This window comes from Macaca mulatta, chromosome 4 (genome assembly GCF_049350105.2).
Source record: "Macaca mulatta isolate MMU2019108-1 chromosome 4, T2T-MMU8v2.0, whole genome shotgun sequence".
Classification (NCBI taxonomy): Eukaryota; Metazoa; Chordata; class Mammalia; order Primates; family Cercopithecidae; genus Macaca; species Macaca mulatta.
Genome location: NC_133409.1, coordinates 128011782 through 128031172, shown reverse-complemented (window position 1 = coordinate 128031172; position 19391 = coordinate 128011782). Strand labels below are relative to the sequence as shown.

General features: G+C 35.1%; 1 protein-coding gene across 38 annotated transcripts in view; it reads left to right on the top strand.

Annotated features, from left to right (window-relative positions):
* The window catches only part of MLIP (muscular LMNA interacting protein), a 258328-nt gene extending 239156 nt beyond the window's left edge, over nt 1-19172 (top strand). For all 38 annotated transcript variants that reach the window (XM_078001295.1, XM_028847473.2, XM_078001314.1 and 35 more), the window contains 2 exons: nt 9866-9919; nt 18842-19172. In XM_078001295.1, coding sequence (XP_077857421.1) covers nt 9866-9919; nt 18842-18844 — 57 coding nt within the window. In that variant the 3' untranslated portion in view covers nt 18845-19172. The remainder of the gene's footprint in view (nt 1-9865; nt 9920-18841) is intronic.
* Nucleotides 19173-19391: the final 219 nt, after the last annotated feature.

Sequence of the window (19391 nt, the reverse complement as noted above, 5' to 3'; positions counted from 1 at the left end):
GTTTATGATAGTCATATTTTCTGGTTCATTGATTTTATTATCAGTATATAATATCTTTTTTCTGTCCCTTATAGCATTTCTTCTTGAATTCCACTTTTAAGATAATAAAATTACTATTCAAGTTGTAGTTTGGTTCATATTAGAGAGACAAATCTTTTTCCTGCTTTGATTTTCAAATTTGTATAACTTTTATTTGTGTGTATGTCTCTTGTCCAGATATTTTCTGATCTTGATTTTTTTTTATCTTGAGAGATTTCTCTTCATACCTGAGATTATCTCATTACATAACCTTAATTCTGCCATATTTTCACATTTTTCATAACTTATCTGTTATTTCTGCTTTTCAGGTTTTTATTGGAAAAGTGTAGTTTTAATTTACTAGTTTAAAATGTATTCAACCTTGTTTTGTTGTTGATGGTCCTTAACTTAAGGTCTGTATTCGTATTTATATGCCTGTATCAATATCTGTATCTTCTTTTAGTAAGACAAGTCCATTTGGTCCCTTCCATTGCCTCCCATCATATGGGTAGTGTTTAATTCTAGGTGTTTATTTCTGGCATATTATGGTTATAGTTTCTCTCTTTCTTTTTCATAGCAATTCATGGTTTGTTTTGTTTTGTTTTTATGGCAACAGCACACTTAATCAGGTTGCTTTATTACCGTTTCTTCCCATATTTCATGTAGCATCCTCCCGCATGTCTTTTTCTTTTTCTTTAAGTCCTTGACCCAAGAAAGTTTTTAAGATAGGTTTTTATTTAGCAAATATTCCAAGGCCTTGAATGCCTGAGAATATATTTTAATGATCCCATATTTGAATGACCTTTTAACAGTTTATAAAATCCCAGGTGATATTGTAGGCAAATTTGGCAGTTTAGGAGCATTTTTCTTCTAATTCTCAAAAGATCTCACTCTGGGATGGCTGAAACTGACTGATGGTGGAGAGTTTTTTTTTTTTTAAGGGCTTCTTAGCATCAGTAAATACCTCACTTATTTTATCGTTTGAAGTTTGAATATAAAACCATCGTATCTATTAGTTTGTGGTTCTAGCAAGAACATAGCTGGAAGTAAAAGAAGACAGATTCTTCAGAAGAAAGATTTTAGACTTCATCAGGTGGCTCAGGAATGGCCACAATCTAAGACCAAGTTAGAGTGCCTGGCAGGACCATACAGTTAGACCACATAGGGCAAGGAGTGGAGGTGGAAGGAAAACACTGGGTGTACTGACAGTTTGAAGGCATTATATATAAAAGAGATGGTAAAGGGGTTAGGAAAAGCTTACATAATTTTAAACTGTGGTTTGAAACAATGCATAGGAAGGTGTGGGAATGGAGGAATGTGGCCCAATGCCAAGAAGATGGGGCTGGCAGGCACCATATAGAAAGAAGCCCTTCTGTGACCTATTGACATACAGTCCTTAGCTCATCTGCCTGCCAACCAACTACATACCCTTTCCTTCCTCATCCAACTCTCAGCCCCCACATCCTTAGTGATGCCCTTGGGGGTGTGTTGTTAGAGGAGAGTGGAACGGGATCTGGTAGGGGGTCTAAAGTGAGAGGGGATGGCTCGACCCTATCACAGTCATACCTATTTCTTTACTTAAATACTCTTCCAAATCCTTGCAATACATCAATTGACATCTGCTGATATCACACCTGGGACCTGGGATACATTTCCTGCAACTTAGAGGTAACTGGTAGCAAATTAGGAAGACCTTGTATGGGAATAAGGCAGGGACAGGATTCCAAATATATTTATGAAGTCGAGAGTATTAATACATAGCTGTTTATATTTGATTTTATGTCACACTGGAATAAAAGGTACAATACGCCTTATAATCTATAGAAGACAAAAAATGGAGACAGAAAAATATTCCACCAATATTTTATTTTGTGAAAAAATAGACATTTCATTTATGATTGTACTAGACTGGTATGATATTGAAAACAATTGAAAATGATGTTTTGCCTGTGGTGCTAAGTAACGAAATGTTCTCTTAAAGGATAGACAAAAAGAACAACAAATATGCTTCCTTGTCAATTCCAATTTCAACTTCTGGGATTTGTTTTGAGACCTAAAATGGTGTTGGAATACATGTTTTACTCTGTTTTCATTATAATCTGGGAGCTGTGCACTGAAAAAACTGAATGGTGTAGTTAATCCCCTTAGGGAAGTAGTTTTCTAGTTGAGAAAGAAACAAGTCTAGATGAAAAATGTAAGTCAACAATAGGATGTGGTATTTGTTTTTAAACAGGCTGGATATACAATAATGGACAGACAAAAATTCCCTTACACTGCTGTCTGGAAAGTGGTGTTTGGAAGAAGAAATTCTAACATGCCCTAAGTCTTTATCTCTTGGGATGGAGGAGGAAAGGCCAAGAATAAAAATAGTATAATTTGGGAGTTTTCAGCCATATTTCAGATCTATTACAAAGATCAGGACAGAAAATTCCTATGTTGTCTTATTAGTATTCTTAGAATTGAGACTCCAATATAACAATATTAATGACCAACATTCAGCAGTGAGTGTTTGGTAGGCTTATGAAACAATTACCATGCATTTCAATAGAATATATCAACTAACATTATTATCAAGTGAACATATAATAACCAAGCGAATACACAAAAGAATGTTGTGAACTTAATACTTTGTAACAGTTCATACAAGGAATAAATGAGCAGAACTAAGAACCGACATTAAGGATTCCGGTTAAGGTTGGGGAGTTCATTTTACCATCCCCATCGGCATAACTTCTACCTCAGCTATGGCTCAGTGCAGGAGATGTCATAAAGAAGACCTTTATTTCTGAGATAGCATCATTTATTAATCAGTAGATTTTTTGCTTAAGCATCATGGAACCAATGAATTATCCAAGTAAAAGAGGAACTGAAACTCATCTATTTAGGGCCCAGACTTTAAAGATGAAAAAACCAAAGCCCAGACACAAAGTGATTTTCCCCACATCGCAAAGGGAATTAATTAGATAGACAAACTTGGGAACCTTTGGGCATCGCCACAAATAGATGCTCTACTTTTAAATTCTAAAAATAAATATTTAAATCCTAAAAATAAATATTAATAAATGTTGTAATATATTTTTTATATTTGGCCTAATACAACTTAAATCTTTAAGACATATAGCCAATTCTTTTTCTGATATGAGAGGCATATTTCTAACTATCATAGAGAGGAGCTTTCTCCACGTAGCAAGTATTATGAACTGGTCTCAGTAAAGAAAAAACTCAGAGCATTGCCTATGTTTTATTCCAGGGTATAGAACTGTGAGCAGTAAAACCAATCAACTAGTGTTTGGTGAACAACTGCTAGGATATGATGAGACCTAGTCTCAAGCAGCTTGCGGTCTTTTGGGGAAATGAGGAAAACATATATATATATATGTATGTATGTTTATTTACTTTTACTTTAAGTTTGGGGGTCCATGTGCAGGTTTGTTACATAGGTAAACATATTTTAAGGAGATTTGTCATACAGATTATTTCCTCAGCCAGGTATTAAGCCTAGTATTCTTTAGTTGTTTCTCTTGCCTGTCTCCATCCTCCCACCCTCCACCTTCTGATAGGCCTTAGTGTCTGTTCCCCTTCATGTGTCCATGTGCCCTTATCATTTAGCTCCCACTTACAAGTGAGAACATGCAGTATTTGGTTGTCTGTTTCTGTGTTAGCTCACTAAGGATGATGTGGCCAACAATCACATGATAAAAAGCCCAGCATCCTTAGAGAACTGCAAATCAAAACCACAATGAGATGCCATCTCACACCAGTCAGAATGGGTATTAGTAAAAAGTCAAAAAATAATAGATTCTGGCAAGGCTGTGGAGAAAAAGAAACACTTATACATTGTTGGTGGGAGTGCAAATTAGTTCAACCATGTGGAAGACAGTGTGGAGATTCCTCAAAGACCTGGAGGCAGAAATACCTTTAGACCCAGCAACCTCATTACTGGGTATATACCCAAAGGAATATAAATCATTCTATTATAAAGACACATGCATGTGTATGTCTACTGCAGCACTATTTACAATAGCAAAGATGTGGAATTAACCCAAATGCCCATCAATGATAGACTGGATGAAGAAAATTTGGTACATATACACCATGGAATACTACGCAGTCATAACAAGGAATGAGATCATGTACTTTGCAGGAAAACTCATATTTAACAGTGTTCATTCATTTAATAAGCATTTTCAAGGGCTTACAGATGACACTGAAGTGAAGTTGATGCGTACAAATTCCTCGCAGTAATTCTCTATCCTCCATTTCTGATATCGCTCTCTCACTCATTTTATCCATCCACTAGAATTTTCTCCCTGTTTTTCAATCATCCCAATTGTGAGTAATTTCCTCTCAGCAACTAATTCCGTATGCACTCATCATGCTTCTTATTCCTATGAGGTAGCATCCCTGAAATTTCAGCCTCTGGGAAAAAATATGCCTTCATCCTTTTAGTTTAGGCTAGATTCATCTATTATGAACCCTGATAAGACTCAGTACTTTTACTTCCTAACACATTATTTTGTGTTTGTACCTATATATTCCTGATTATATAATTACTATCTGTCTCTCCTGCTAGACTGTAGTCTTCAAGGCAGGTGACAATGTCTGTTCACTGATTGTGACATCCCTAACATCTAGCCAAGTGCCTGACCTATTAGCAGGTACTTAATAATCAGATATGTGTTAAATGATCTAACTATACAACTCCAATGTATCAGAATTGATCAGGATATTTTGAGTATAGCTAATTTTAGTTGTAAATAGATAAATATTTGAAACAAATTCATTTCATCAATTCATACAAAGATACTGGCAATGGCTTTACTATTCAACCTGTGGTAGCATCAGCACCAGCTGACAGCCTGTCAGAAATGCAGAATCTCAGGCCCCTCTCCACACCTACCCTGCCGGAATCTGAAATTTACAAGATTTCCTGGGTTCCTCTAGCACACTCTGATATGCTGTAAATCAGGGATTAAAAACACAAATACTTTATTGGGCTAGGCATATCTCCAAAGTGAATGAAACAAATATATAATGTATATAATGATAATAAATATAACCTATAACATATTATCATGATATGTATATAATCGTGATTATGTACATAATCACGATAATAGGTAACCCCTGACCTTTGGCCTCCTCATAGGAGTGGTAGGGACTGTATTTACTTGGAGATCTTTAGCTTCATCTAAAAGGCATAAGCTACTGTCCAGAGTCACATAACTGCAAGGTTAGTGTTGGAAGATCTTTGAACAGTTCAAGAGAAACCAGAAATACAAGCCTGCATGTATAATCTGTGGACTTAGACACTGATAACTAAATTCAATTCTTTTTAAAGCAAGAGAAATATGAGGATCAAATAGAACTCACCTGTGTGAAAACTCTACTTGAAGGATCTTCAGTTTTCAAAATCTCATACAAAGAAGGATATCTTTTAGGCATTCAGTTAATACTTCCTAAGGCTTCACTAATTCAGAATTCTTTAATTTTACAAGTCAGGAAACTGTTTCTTTTCTTTAGCCATCTAATTCTTCTTTTCTCTTATTAATTTGTTCATTCAATACTCATTCAGTGTCTACTCTGTGCTGGTTGGGTCCTATGCTAAGTACAGCATAACTAACAATAAGTTAGTTTTAGTTAGTTTTAATCTATGACTTCCAATGGCATCTAGTCTCGTAATGACAACATTATACTTATGAAACAGATTTGATGTGGGTATTGCTACAATAATTTGTAATGTCTGCTTTTGAGGGATAGTATTGAGAAGGTTATGCTCGATCTTAGTAGTTCACAAATCTAAGTGGAGAGACAGAAGCAGAAGGTACAGATGACTGAAGACAAATGGTGTGAAGGAGGTTGACAAGAGGATGTAGTTGAACATAAAAGCAATCCCAAAGAAGTGAATTCTGGATGGAATGTATGGCACCCGTGGTGATTTTAAAATGTTAAGACTTCCTGTAACACTCCCTCAGCTTCATAATTTCTGGCACTACAGAAAACATACTTTATCTCCACTCAAGAAGGGAGAACTGTTTCACAAAAGCTAAAGCTCTGAATTCCATTTCTTGTGTACATTAAAGACTTAATTGACTGATTTAACCACATTTTGCATATTTTTTTCTAGTTGTTACATTCTCATTTCTTCAGTTGGTCTGAGGGGATTTTGTCTCTTTGGGGTTGTGGTTTATATTTCCTCGGGAGAGGCAATGATATTTTTGAGAAAGCCCCATACTGGTAACAAACTCTTCACAAGGCTTTATTTTTATGTTAGTTTGGTGGCAGCTGTGACCAAAAGTGTAATAAAAATCAACTGAACGTTTTATTCAAATGTGTTTTTCCAACAGTGGTGAGTGAACAAAGGTTGAGTTAATCTGTTATACAATATCTAGGACAGGATTCTCTATCCAGGATAAAAGTATGCTTTGTCTCATTTCACTTGAACTTCCCATTTCATTCATCTTTCCATGTTGAATAATGCTCTGATGCTAACATTAGTAACTTTTTAGTTAGCTTTTTCTTTGAGGCAACATAATCATTTGTTTTCCATGGCATTTACCATCAAGTATGCCATCTTGGATGACTCTCTGCCCTGTAATATTCATCTACTCTCTGCATGGCAAGCCATTCACCTACGTAGAACTAGTTTTTGTTTGTTTGTTTGTTTGTTTGTTTTTTATGTGGAGTGTTGCTCTGTTACCCAGGTTGGGGTGCAGTGGCATGATCTTGGCTCACTGCAACCTCCGTCTCCCGGGTTCAAGCAATTCTCCTGCTTCAGCCTCCTGAGTAGCTGGGATTACAGACACACACCACCATGCCCAGCTAATTTTTGTATTTTTAGTGGAGACACAGTTTTACCATGTTGGCCAGGCTGGTCTGAAACTCCTGATCTTTTGATACACCCACCTAGGCCTCCCAAAGTGTTGGGGTTACAGGTGTGAGCCACCACACCCAACCAGAACTTGTTTTAATGCTTAGTTTCACTGTTTCCATTCTGACTGGCAAAATTTTCATACTATGTGTTATTGTCCTCCCCATTTGACATCTCTAGTCCTCATGCATTACAAAGTCTCTGCATTCGGCAGAGGTTTTAGCATTCAACATTTCTCTCTGTTCCCAGTTTTTCTTTCTTAATCAGCAAAATAGCAGGATATCTACCCTCTGCTTCTTTGTTCATCCTAGAAAGTAGGAAGGCTAGAGTTACCCAGAAAACTTGAGTCTATTGTATTTTTTGAGATGATATTTTTAATAAATTCTTCTTTTTTTTCTTCTCTCCCTCCCTCCCTCCCTTCCTTCCTTCTCTCCCTCGCTCCCTCCCTCCCCTCTCCACTTTCCTGCCCTGCTGTCATATCTTTCATGCATTACTTAAATATCTTCCAATCCACGTATTTTCATATTTTGCACATCAGCCACAGTGACTTTTTTTAAAATGAGAAATCTGACCACATGACCACACATGTCCCCAACTTAAAGTACTTGAATGACTTCTCACTGCCTAAGAAAATTAAGCTCAGAGTCCTCATCTGACATATAAGCTCCATTATACTGTGTCTCTTGTGTGACCTTTCATAGCTATACGAGCCACCCCTGAGATTCTCCTGGTCTCTGAATGGGACCCCCTTGACTTTAGTGCCTGGCTTTTCCCTTTGCTAAATGTCATGCTCCATTCCCTTCCCCTGTCTCTCTGTCTTCCCACTTCTTTTTCCTGCATATCTTCCCATGGGCATATTGCCACATCACACTTGCTTTGAGAGCACAGTCTCTGCACACTCTCAGGCTAGATTCCAGCATGGGTGTTCCACTTACTAGTTTTGGGCCTTGAACAAGTTATCCTACCTCTCAGTGCTTTCATTTCCTCATCTGTGAAACAGGGTATTACTAGCTCACCTTACCAGGTTGTTGTGAAAACTAAACGAACAAACCATATAAAGAATTTATTATATGAGTATGTAATAAATTATTATGACTAAATCCATAACTCTTCACAACACATGAATATCACATTTTTAGTCAGCTTAAGAATATTAAAAAGGCAAACCTTTTGTGATGAAAGATCATAAACAGAAGAAAGCATTCCAAAGCTAAATATAAATGATTTGAGGATTACCAGTTAACTAGGATCGGTCATTTTCTGTTCTCTTTCATTGATTAGGATAATCAACACATAGTTTTTGAAATTCAAGATTAAAATAAAATGGATTAAAATTACTGAATACCTGTATTGGAAAGGAAGAATGGAATATAACAGTAGGCATCACATAATTACTCAATTGCTTTTCTAATCTCAGTTAAATGCTTTATTGGGCTATTACCAAGATTTTAAAATTTCAAGATGATTCTTCTTTTCTGTTTTAGGAGATTAGGAGGTTGGACATTTGACATTGTACAAACTCCGATGATTCATATAGATATTGTACTACTTAACCTAGGTATACCAATGACTGTGCTATTTCCAGGATAAATCACTTGGGTTTGAAGTTTGAAGCAGTACCTAGAGTCTGATCCTGAGTCATACTTAGGATCTCAGGAGACTCTGATGAACAGGAAAAAGTAGGTGCTTCCAGCTGCTGTCTGGAATGCTATTTAGATTTCTAGTTGGCTCTAGGGCCAGATCATGCTTCTATTTAAAGCAATGGTCTCAGGCAGCTAGAAGGAGTCCTGTTGCTATGATACCCAAAGGATTTTATAGTTGGGAATACAATGTAAGGGCTTGGATTTGGTGAAGCTATAACTTTAAACAAAAACTGGTTCCATTCTTGAATATCTGTTGGAACGAAGGCAAATCTGAGGAAATGTCAGGTGGAGACCTCCTTGCCCTCCCTAGCAGCCACGGTTAGAGTCTTCCCCAGGGCAGCCTAAATTACTGGCCTCCTCCAAATTGCTCTAGGGGATTAAGAGCTGGTCTCTGTCCATAGACTTTTTGCCCCAAGCAAGACCCTGTTGAAAGTGAAAGGGGTCCAATCATTTCAACAACCCTGGTTTGCCCAGAATGATGGCAGAAATAAGAAATGTTACTGTCAAACTGGATCTGTGGTTATTCTAAAGCTGGAGTTAGGATAAATGGTTAATACCAAAAAAGGGTAAAGAGATTTCATTACAAATGTTTGCTCTCCCCTTCTCTTTGTGTGTGTCTCTTAGTTTGTTTCTCTCTTTCTTGCATATCGATGACTTTCTTCTATCTTATGAAGTTTACATTAGCTCTCAGAAGACCTATGCAGTAATAAAAATTCCCACATAAAAAAAGAACTTCTGTTAAAAGTGTCACTATGATATAAATTACATTATAATAACATCACCTGGTGAGATTGCAATGTTTATGAAGTTCGTGTGTATTGAGATTATTAATAGTCACAATAAAGCACAATAGTTTACATTTCCAGTAAGTACTGTCTATAGATGCATCTACATTGACTGTGGGTCTGAACATGATTTGTTGGTGTTGCTTTGGAGCTTTTCAACTAGAGGCCTATATGTGAGGGGTGAAACATAAATTTAACTTTGTTTCCTCTCTGTGAAATCTGTTAGTGCATTTTGACAGTTCCTTCATTAGATACATAATTAATGAGGGCCTATGCTATATGCTAAGCCCTGTTAGAGTTGATGTGTGACACAAAAATAAATAAGATGTGGTCTTATACTGAAAGTACTCACTCTCTGCCAAAATATCTTCCTTTGTCTTTTAGTGACAATTGAATCTTAATGTTTATACTTGGTAGAGTCCACTGTTATCTGCAATAAAATATTTATGTCATTGTCAATCTATTTAAATGAAATTTCAACTTTTTTTTTTTTTTTTTTTTTAATCACTTCTACTCCTGATCATATCCTGGGCATCTTTTCTGTGAAGCTGAGTCATCCAATGGCGGCTATTCCTGAACATGAAGCTCTTGATTCCAAAGAGGTAAATGTAAGATAGGACTGGACATCTAGTTCTCCATTTCTGTGTGATTGTAGAAATAAACCAATCTAATTTTTTTAATGTTAACAAAATTGTGCTTTTATAAAAAAGGAAAGAATTGTTACTAACTGTTCCACTCTGTCGGTCAGAAGGATTTGATAGTGAAATAAGTAAATTCTTGCTGACTCTCAATGTAGAAGGTAGCACTAGAGTTCCCTGTGTGTGATACCTGGACGGACCAACAAACCAACACCTGCCTCGAGTGCCTGTCTTTGTGATCCCCTTTTTGGGTTCATATGTGAAATCACTGTTGTCTTCTTTCTCTAGAGGGTAATGGATGTCCTATAATCCATATGGTGTGTTTTCAGGATCAGACTCACACTATCTCATGATATCTCAGTTTCAGTTCATAGGAAGATGAGTGCTAGGCTTACTGAGCACCACCAACCCCACCTTCCCCAAGTGAATTTTATGTATGGCATGCAGCTTTTATACAAAGGCATATCAGCTCAATCGTAGCCTCTACATTTCATGTAAATGTTTATCTATTTTAATGTTTTGAGCTGATAAGTAAAAAGTAAGTTCAAACAACTTTCTTTAAAAAAAAAAAAAAAAAAGAGCTATACCATAGAAACAAAGGCAAAAATTCTGTAAAGACATGTTTTCTTCATGGTTTGCTTTTGTATTTATCAAGAGCAAGAATAACTGAAGGTGTTTTCTTCTTCTACATCCTCTCAGATAAAGTGGAAAATGGGAGAAAAAAAGTGATTTTAAAAAACTTGTCTCTGAGAAGGGACTGGGTGAGCTCACATATTCATTTAAAATACCCTTACAAAAGAAGTATGCTTAATTTTGCAGCCTCTAAGTTTAGGAAGAAACAAGCATAACATAAAAGAGAAGTAAGAATAATAAAATTCCATGTATAATTTGAATTTTCTTTTCCAAGCCATATTTTCCACAATTTAAGGCATATTATCTACTTTTCCTAAATTGGCATCCCTATTTCTGCAAATTTAAAAAGCTCTGTCATAATATAAGACTGATGTGGCTTTTGGTTGTAACATTAGTCATTAAAATATAAAGTTGTGTTATGAATAGGTATGCATTTATATCATTGACCACATCTCTGGTTACTTTTTAAGATAATATTGTAAAAATAGGATTATTGGTTTTCTGAATATAAACATATGGAAGACTCTCAACACATGTAGCCAAATTGCTGTTCTGGAAAATTGTAGTAATTTACCCTATGAGGAGTGTGTTCTAAAAATATCTGCCTCCATGCAGTCTTGGCAGCATTGAGAATTACTATAATTCCCAATCTATTGAGAGGTTACTATACGTTACGAACAGTGTTATGCACTTTGTTTTACTTTATTTTCATAAAACATTCTTAAGTTAAGCACTATTATTATCTTTTTTAGAGATGAGGAAACTAAAGCTGCAGGAACTTAATCTATTGCCTAAAGTCAAATAGCTACAAAGTGTCTCCACAATCAGAAATTGAATCCAAATCTGACAGCCTGCAGTCTGTGCTTCTTGGGCGCTCTATTATTTTCTGTCTAGTGTCTAAATTAATCTAAATTAGGATTTTTAATTTAGATAAATATATTTATCCAAATTTCTCTATTTTTAATTTATATTTCTATCTATATGATCTAATTCTTTCTCTTTTAAAATCACCTTTTAAAATATTTGCCAAATTAAAAGGGAAAGTTACTTTTTAATATTAACTTGCATGTTAAAATTCTGTATTTCTTCTGTTATTTTTGTCTTTATTTTTTATCTATTTTGTTTTTGCACTATCTTATGCATTTACTGGTATGGTGATATATTTTGTTGAGTTGTAAACTCCCTTTTTATATATTAAAGTTAATAACTTTTTGTCAAATGTGTTAGCTCTTTCAGTATGATGGTGACAAATTGTATAATAGTGAAAATTTAGAAAAATATATATGTTCAGAAATAGAAGAATGATTAAATAAATTTTGCATGTTTCAGATGAATATAAAAAATAGGAAACTTTGTATTTCTTTCAAATACAATAATTTTGGTTCAAGTTCACATAGGCTATATCTATTACAATAAGAGTGTTTCTACACAAAAAAAGAGAAAATCAATTGGTTATTAAATTACAAAAACAGCCAGTTCGGATAACAAATTGAGAAGTACTGAATGTTAGGTAATGCAAAAGACTTTGTGAGCCAAAGAGAATGGTATAGATGTAGTATTTGCATTTTTTTACACCGATTATCACAACCCTTGAGACAAAACTTAAAATTAAGATAGTGGATAAGATTGCCATAAAATGATTTTGATTCAGGTTTGGAATATATGAAACGTGTCATTTACAGTTTGAACTTTAACTTCGTGAGAGAAGACTCTCAACACATGTAGCCAAATTGCTGTTCTGGAAAATTGTAGTAATTTACCCTACGAGGAGTGTGTTCTGATAATATCTGCCTCCATGCAGTCTTGGCAGCATTGAGAATTATTATAATTCTCAATCTATTGAGAGGTTACTATGCATTACAAACAGTGTTATGCACTTTGTTTTACTTAATTTTCATAAAACATTCTTAAGTTAAGTACTATTGTTATTCTTTTTAGAGATGAGGAAACTAAAGCTGCAGGAACTTAATCTATTGCCTAAAGTCAAATAGCTAGGATGTTTAACTTTGTGAGAAATAGTCGTAAAAAAATATAAATAATTAAGCAAAAGGCCATTTTGTGCTTCCAGTGTGCTGTATTTTACTTCTTAGTAATATTGGCACATTTTGGAGCAATTTAGCAACTTTTTACAACTTCTTATGATATGTGGTCAGACTTGTATTGACCCGGATATTTTCCCCAAATCTTTTCTCTGGTGTTATTTATTTACCTTCAACCACAACCAAGAACATCAGTTTTATAAAGCAATTCTGTTCTTATGAGTATATGACCTAAAGGAATAAACCATTTCAGTTACAAACACAGTGCAAATAAAGAATTATGGAAGAGTCCTTGATGGTATCTCAGAATTTTCCCCTTGGTTTTTCTTTCATTTCCTAAAGACATTAGTTTGTCTTGCTTACTACCAGATTGTCATTTCTTGAATCAACTCAGCCTATTTGTAGATACTACCTTTTTAAAATTAACTCAGTAATTCATTTAAATACAAACAGATATTAGATATATCTGATTTGACTTACCTATCATTTTTATAACTCATCATTTCTAAAGTTCATTTAAAAGGAACGAACTCAAAAAACAAACAAACAAACAAACAATTCCACTTATCATCTAGCTCAGTGGTTCTCAACCGGGGCTGAACATTACAATCACCTGTAATTGACTTTTGAAACACACCAATGACAAATATACTTCCTTGTCATATGACAGGGATCCACTCCAGACAAATTAATAAATCAAGAAACTTTACAGGTGACAAAGGTATTGGTATGTTTTAAAATCTCTTCAGATTATTCAAATATGCACCAAAGGTTGAGATCTTCAAATTATAGCTCCTTCATTGGCAGTCTAGGAAGGCCAATCAAATAAATTGGTCATTCAACCCTGAAAACACAAAATAGAAAGTAAAAGTAGGAGGATCATGAAAGAATATGTTCCAGTGAATGATTTCAATTACTGAAAACTTGGCTGACAACAAATTGCTGTCCAATGGCTTAAAGGAATAACATGTGCTTTAATTTGTGGTAGATTAATTTTGAGAGATCTGTTCTATGTTGAGATTCACTGTAATTTCATTAGCAAAATTTAATACTTTATTTTTGTTTGCCTTCACATTCCATACAAGGTTTGGAAATTGCTTAGGATGGGGCTGGCATAGTATTTGGTGCAAGCTGAGTCTGGAGGCTTAGTGCATTCCAAACAATGTTTTATTTGTACTTTATATAACACTTAAAATACATGGTCACTGATGAACCTCCATACAAGCAGATGAGATCTGTAAATAATTGATTTGACCATTGTATCATCTAACTGATTTTCAAAGAAGAATACTTTCAGAGATTTTTACTGTTCACACCAGTGCAGTAATTTCTAAGTAAGTGAATATTTAACACCATACAGGCAGAGCATACTTGTTGACTAAGATAAATGATTTCTAAGTTGAGTTACTTAGGAGAAAATTAAATTCTAGTAGTGACAATTTTTTTTTTATTGTATTTCTCATCTTGTGAGCTCAGCAACTCTTTTATCCACAACAACTCCATAACCTGCTTCTCCTTCTGCAGACTTATTTGTGAATGTCATACTGCAGAATAAGATATAAACAGACTGCCCCTCTTTGTATTACCTGCTACATACAGCCCTATGACTCCTGCATTTTATTTTCAAGTTGAAGATCAATTGATTTCCCAAAACATGATTAGATTCATTTGGTTCTGACCTTTCAGGTTCATTTGTTATTAACACAACTTAAGAGCTAATCATTCACTAGCTGCTCATAAAACACATACTAGGCAAATTCTTGTCTTTTCTTATTCCTTCTCTTTGCAGATTTTTGATAAACATTTAAGGGTTTACAAGATAACAATTCTGTTAGTGAGGTGACTATCACTCATTTGCCACTTTGGTGGTATATAAGCTTTCTGAGTTTATTTTATTTTGAATTTCAGAACCTCCACTGATGTCTAAGGTTCTAATAGTATAAAGCAGCCATGCCATTCCTCTGACTTTATTCTCCGGGTGGGAACATAGAAAAGAGAAAATAAATTACTTGCCCGTGGAAGCCACTCTCATTTTCTGGTTTGATTTAAGGGTAAAAATAAAATTATCAAGAGAAAAAGGCCCACTCTCTTCTTTTCAGGCAATTTTCCAAAACATTATTCCTCAAAATGAAGCTTTGATGCATCTTGGATTGCTGAGAGTTGAAGGTTGTAATCTCAGGCAAGAATTTGGAATCTGGATATTATTACCAGTATAATAATGATTAAAAGAAGATTCCTATGCATTGATACACAAATGGCTACAGGGCCAGGGTAACTTTGTCTTATAAAAATAAAGACACCTGATACGGGTACCTGAGTAGATAACCACCTTTCCCAGGCATCAGGTGGTCAGGGAAATAATAAAGGAAAGGATATTCCTATATCCAGATTTGGTAGCAATGGATCCATCAAAATGATTTTCTTGTGTTGTAAGCCTCCAACCTGTGTTGAGGAAATGTAATTTAAAAACAAAACAAAACAAAACCTTTCTTCTAACCCAGAAGTTCCCTTCACAAGGGTAGTAGAGAAATAAAACCCTTTTTGTTATTGAATAAACATTGAACCAGAATGTGATGTGCATCATAGGTAATCTGCTAAGAGATTGCAGACAAGAAGAAATCTCAGACTTCATATCACCAGGGAGATAGACCCCATTACATACATATTCTCAAGATCAACAATAGTTAAGTGGGTCCTCAAGTAAGAAAAAATGAAAGCATCATTAATTATACATAGTTCATCCTAAATTCACCTGAAATTTGGGATGACAATCTGTGTCTGGCTTTACACAAGGCAAAATAAACTTCGCATATCTTTACGACATGGGGTCGTTGTATAACTTCGAGCCGGGCTTGAGCTAAAGTTAGAGTCTTACCCTCCCTGGAAACTGGCAGATAGGGATGCTATCTTTCTTGTCTGTTTACATTTAAAGGAGATGGTTCTCGAGTCCTTGAAAGAAACTTTTCAGGGCCTGACAAAGGGCCCACCTGTTTTCAAAAGAACTTATATACATTTCAAAGAGAGGAGAAAGTACTTACAATGATGAGTTTTCTAAAGTAAATGCTTTAAGAAAAAGAAGGGAGAGGGAAATCTCTCCCGTTATGCTCAGCAGCAAGAATTAAGCCTTTCTTTTTGAATTTCCATTTGTTCTTACACTTGGTTGGCAAGAACCAGAATTAAAATCAGGGAGAGTCTGGCTCAGAAGTAGCCAATAAAAAGAAACAGCTCTCATTTATTTTTCATTTCTAGAAACTCAGTTAAATCTACTATAGAAGTGGGTGTTTGACAATTTGGGGGTCTCTCCTTCAAAGTCATCTCAATAGATTCAAGTTAGGTTTGATACTGTAGTGAGTCATTGTCAAGTTGAGCAGAAGTCAGGAACTAAAGGGACCTACGACTCCTCTGTGTGGTGGCTTGGGAAGACTATTTCTAGTTTCCAAGAGAAACAAACAAAACAATAAGGTCAGGGTTAATAATTATTTGGAACTCACATCATCCAGACGTCACATGGTTTTGACCCCAGATTCAACATTGTACTCTCTAGAATCCATTGTACCTGCATCCTTTATCTATGAGGTTGCCTTTATAGGACCTTAATTACTGAACGTTTTATACCTTCTGGCTTATGGATAATAAACTCTGATACCAGATTTTGTCTTTTTTTCACCAAAGTCAATAGTTACATAAATGCACAAAACATTTGAAATCTTTCAGGAAAAAAAATGAACATGCAGCATTTAATCATATTATGATACACATTTCTTGGAAATGGCTTTTCATTCTCAATACATGCATCCTGATTTCATATTCACAAGAACATATATGTAGGTTATTTTGTTTTCATTTTGCAATAAAGAATATACATATTTGGTTTTGCTTTTAATGGGAATGAAAAACCAACTCACACAGCACATTCCTTTAAAAAATGCTTTCTGTAACATTGGCTTAATGTTTCACAAGAATATGTTACTTATTACCCACAGTTAACTCCGAATTTAAAAAAAAAACAAACAAGATTTTGAGTTTGACTGTGTTCCAGGATTATGACTTCCAAAGCATCTTAAGTTCTTTCTTACTTATATTTTCTTATATCCAAAATAAGTGTGTTGTTTCATTGGCAATATAATAAAATACTGAGCCTTAACTGCAAGGGTGCTAGTTTGAAAATAGAATTGATGTATTTGTTGATGATTCTCACTTTTCTTACATGTCCACCTTTGTTATTCCCAAGTTTTTTTTTTTTTTTTAACTCTTATACTGAGATTGGCAAACAAACAAACAAACAAACAAACAAACAAAAAACACCACCTAAAAACTTCACAAAGTGTCTAAAATGATGGCTGTAGCTGTCATAGCATAGTACATCTTTTCCAACTGACTGCTAAATTGTGGGGCCAAACATTGATTTGATGTGCTGGTGGGTTTGGGAAGAGCTGAGACATAGTGCTAAACTTGCCGGCATGGTGTCAGAAGATGATCTGCCTATGGTGCTTCAATCTGATTTAATGATTCCTATTATAATAAAATTTTATATTTGAGAGGGAACTTAGAAGGCATTTATTCCAATATTTTATTTAATGTTATAATCCCATCTATGTAATATATGCTCATATATCTTCTATTGAACTTCTCCTGGTAACAGAGTTCACCATTTCACAAGCCAGACTCAGTGTATGTTTTAGTTTGACTAAGACAAACTAAGTAATGGAAAGCAAATAGAAAGCATGAAATAAACTGGGGATTAATTTGGAGCACTATGACCTTGGGTGTGATATTGAATCTTTCTGAGCTTCAATTTTATTCTTCGTAAAATGGAATCAAATGATTGTGAAGATCTGCCTAAATGTATGTAAAGTGCTTAGCATATAAAATACATGGCACTTAAAAAGTATTAGCCAAATGATGATAATTTCCTTAAACCTCTTGTAAAATTAACTACTACTAAATGCTGGTACTTTAAGAAAAATTATGTTGGTGCTTTCAGAAAAAGCAAAATAATGGTAATTTTTATTTGTTAGAAATATTAATGAGGAGATGTACTTGAATCATTTCCTCCCTTCATTCTAGGGCTTCAGAGAATTTTAGATGATGAAAGCTACAGTTTACTTCTTACTGTTTTGCCTGTTGATTTTCTATGGCCAGAACAAACCAGAGCAGTCATGAGCCACCCACTTTGTTAGTGCTTTTTATCTGTCTCCTTCTTCTAGTCTAAAATGTACTTTCTCCTAATAATGCAGATTGTAACCACGTTTCACAATCCTGTTTAGCTGTTTGGCCAAGACATACGCTTGCACATAGGAGCCAGCTCTAAGTCACCACTGCTTCTTCACCTCATGATCTGGCTGAGGGCAAAGCACAGACAGTTGCCTGTAGAAAGGCTCCCATATTAGTCATGAGTTGGAACCTGGAAATAGAAAGTTCTGGTCAGTTCCTCCATTGGTGTTATTCCATCACATTGTTCTATCAGTTATGTCTTAGAACTAAATTTCTCTTCTTGCTTCATCTCTAATGCTTTCTTTTATGCTTTCTTTTGTATAATCTGCCTTCACAATTGCCAGTAGCTATCTTCCACTCAATTAGGTTTATGTTATCTGTTCCAGATGGTCCAAACCTATCACATAGGAACAGAGAGATTGAATGGGTAAAGAAATTATTGGAATCACTCCTCTACCACATAGCAAAATTGTAAGATCAAGCAAATCAATATGTGAAAAAAAGCAAGAGGTTATTTGGTCTTCGTCTTTTGTAATTTTCCCTTTTGCAAAAGCTGGGACTTAATTCAATCCCTATTCACTTAACCTCCTAGTTAGATGATGCATTTTAGGGAATGATGCAGTCAATGCTAAAGTGAAGTTAGGTCATCAGTCAAGTAATGGAAGGGTGAGGGTGTGGGTGAGATATAGCAGTGTTGTTTCTTAAGGCAGCCCCAGCCCCTCAAAACCATCATGGTACTTTGTAGGAGGCCGGAACTGCTCTGCTGAACTGTCAAGAGATTGGAGTCTGATGTAAAGGTACAGCTGTGTGTCTTTATTATGCCATTAATAGTGAAACAAGGAAGGATCTACTTAAGGAATAAAAATAAGCTTTTCCTATTGTAATATAAACTATGTTTTTTGTAGGAGATGCTATGACCAAATATTAATGTATAATTTTCAGGTGTATTTTTTAACATTTATTCATCTTAACCTGACTACTGTATTCTCTTATTTTACAGTAATGAAGTTGGAGCAGAGGCTGAAAACACAGGCTGCTGAAGTTTTTTGGAATGCTGGTGCTAACCACTTGCTAGATTTAACTTTTTTTTTTCCCCCAGAATTAGTGCTCCCTTTATGAGCTGCAGTGCAGCAGAACCAAAAAAAAAAGTTTGCTGCAGTTATTTGGCATTACAGTGCTCTGCTAACAGCCAGCATAGGAGAGATTTACCTACAGCTTTTTGCACCACTGTTCAAGCCTTTAATGCCTTCTACTTAATATTAAGCTGACAGCAATACTAACGTGCCCCTATATTTAGCAGCCAAATAAAGAAGAATCATGGGTAAATAGGAGAATGGCTGTGACTATTTTTCAATACGTATTTTATTTAATGCATACATTACTAACTGCGTCAGGTTTTTATTCCCCTTTCTCTTAACTTTTTTTACATGAAAATAATCACAACTTTTAAAGTAACTAATTAGCTTTCAGAAGATGCTGATATTCAGAGGTTCACTGGTGAGATCTTGAACATGAGATAGTTGGTATTTTGTATGACACACATTAGTTTC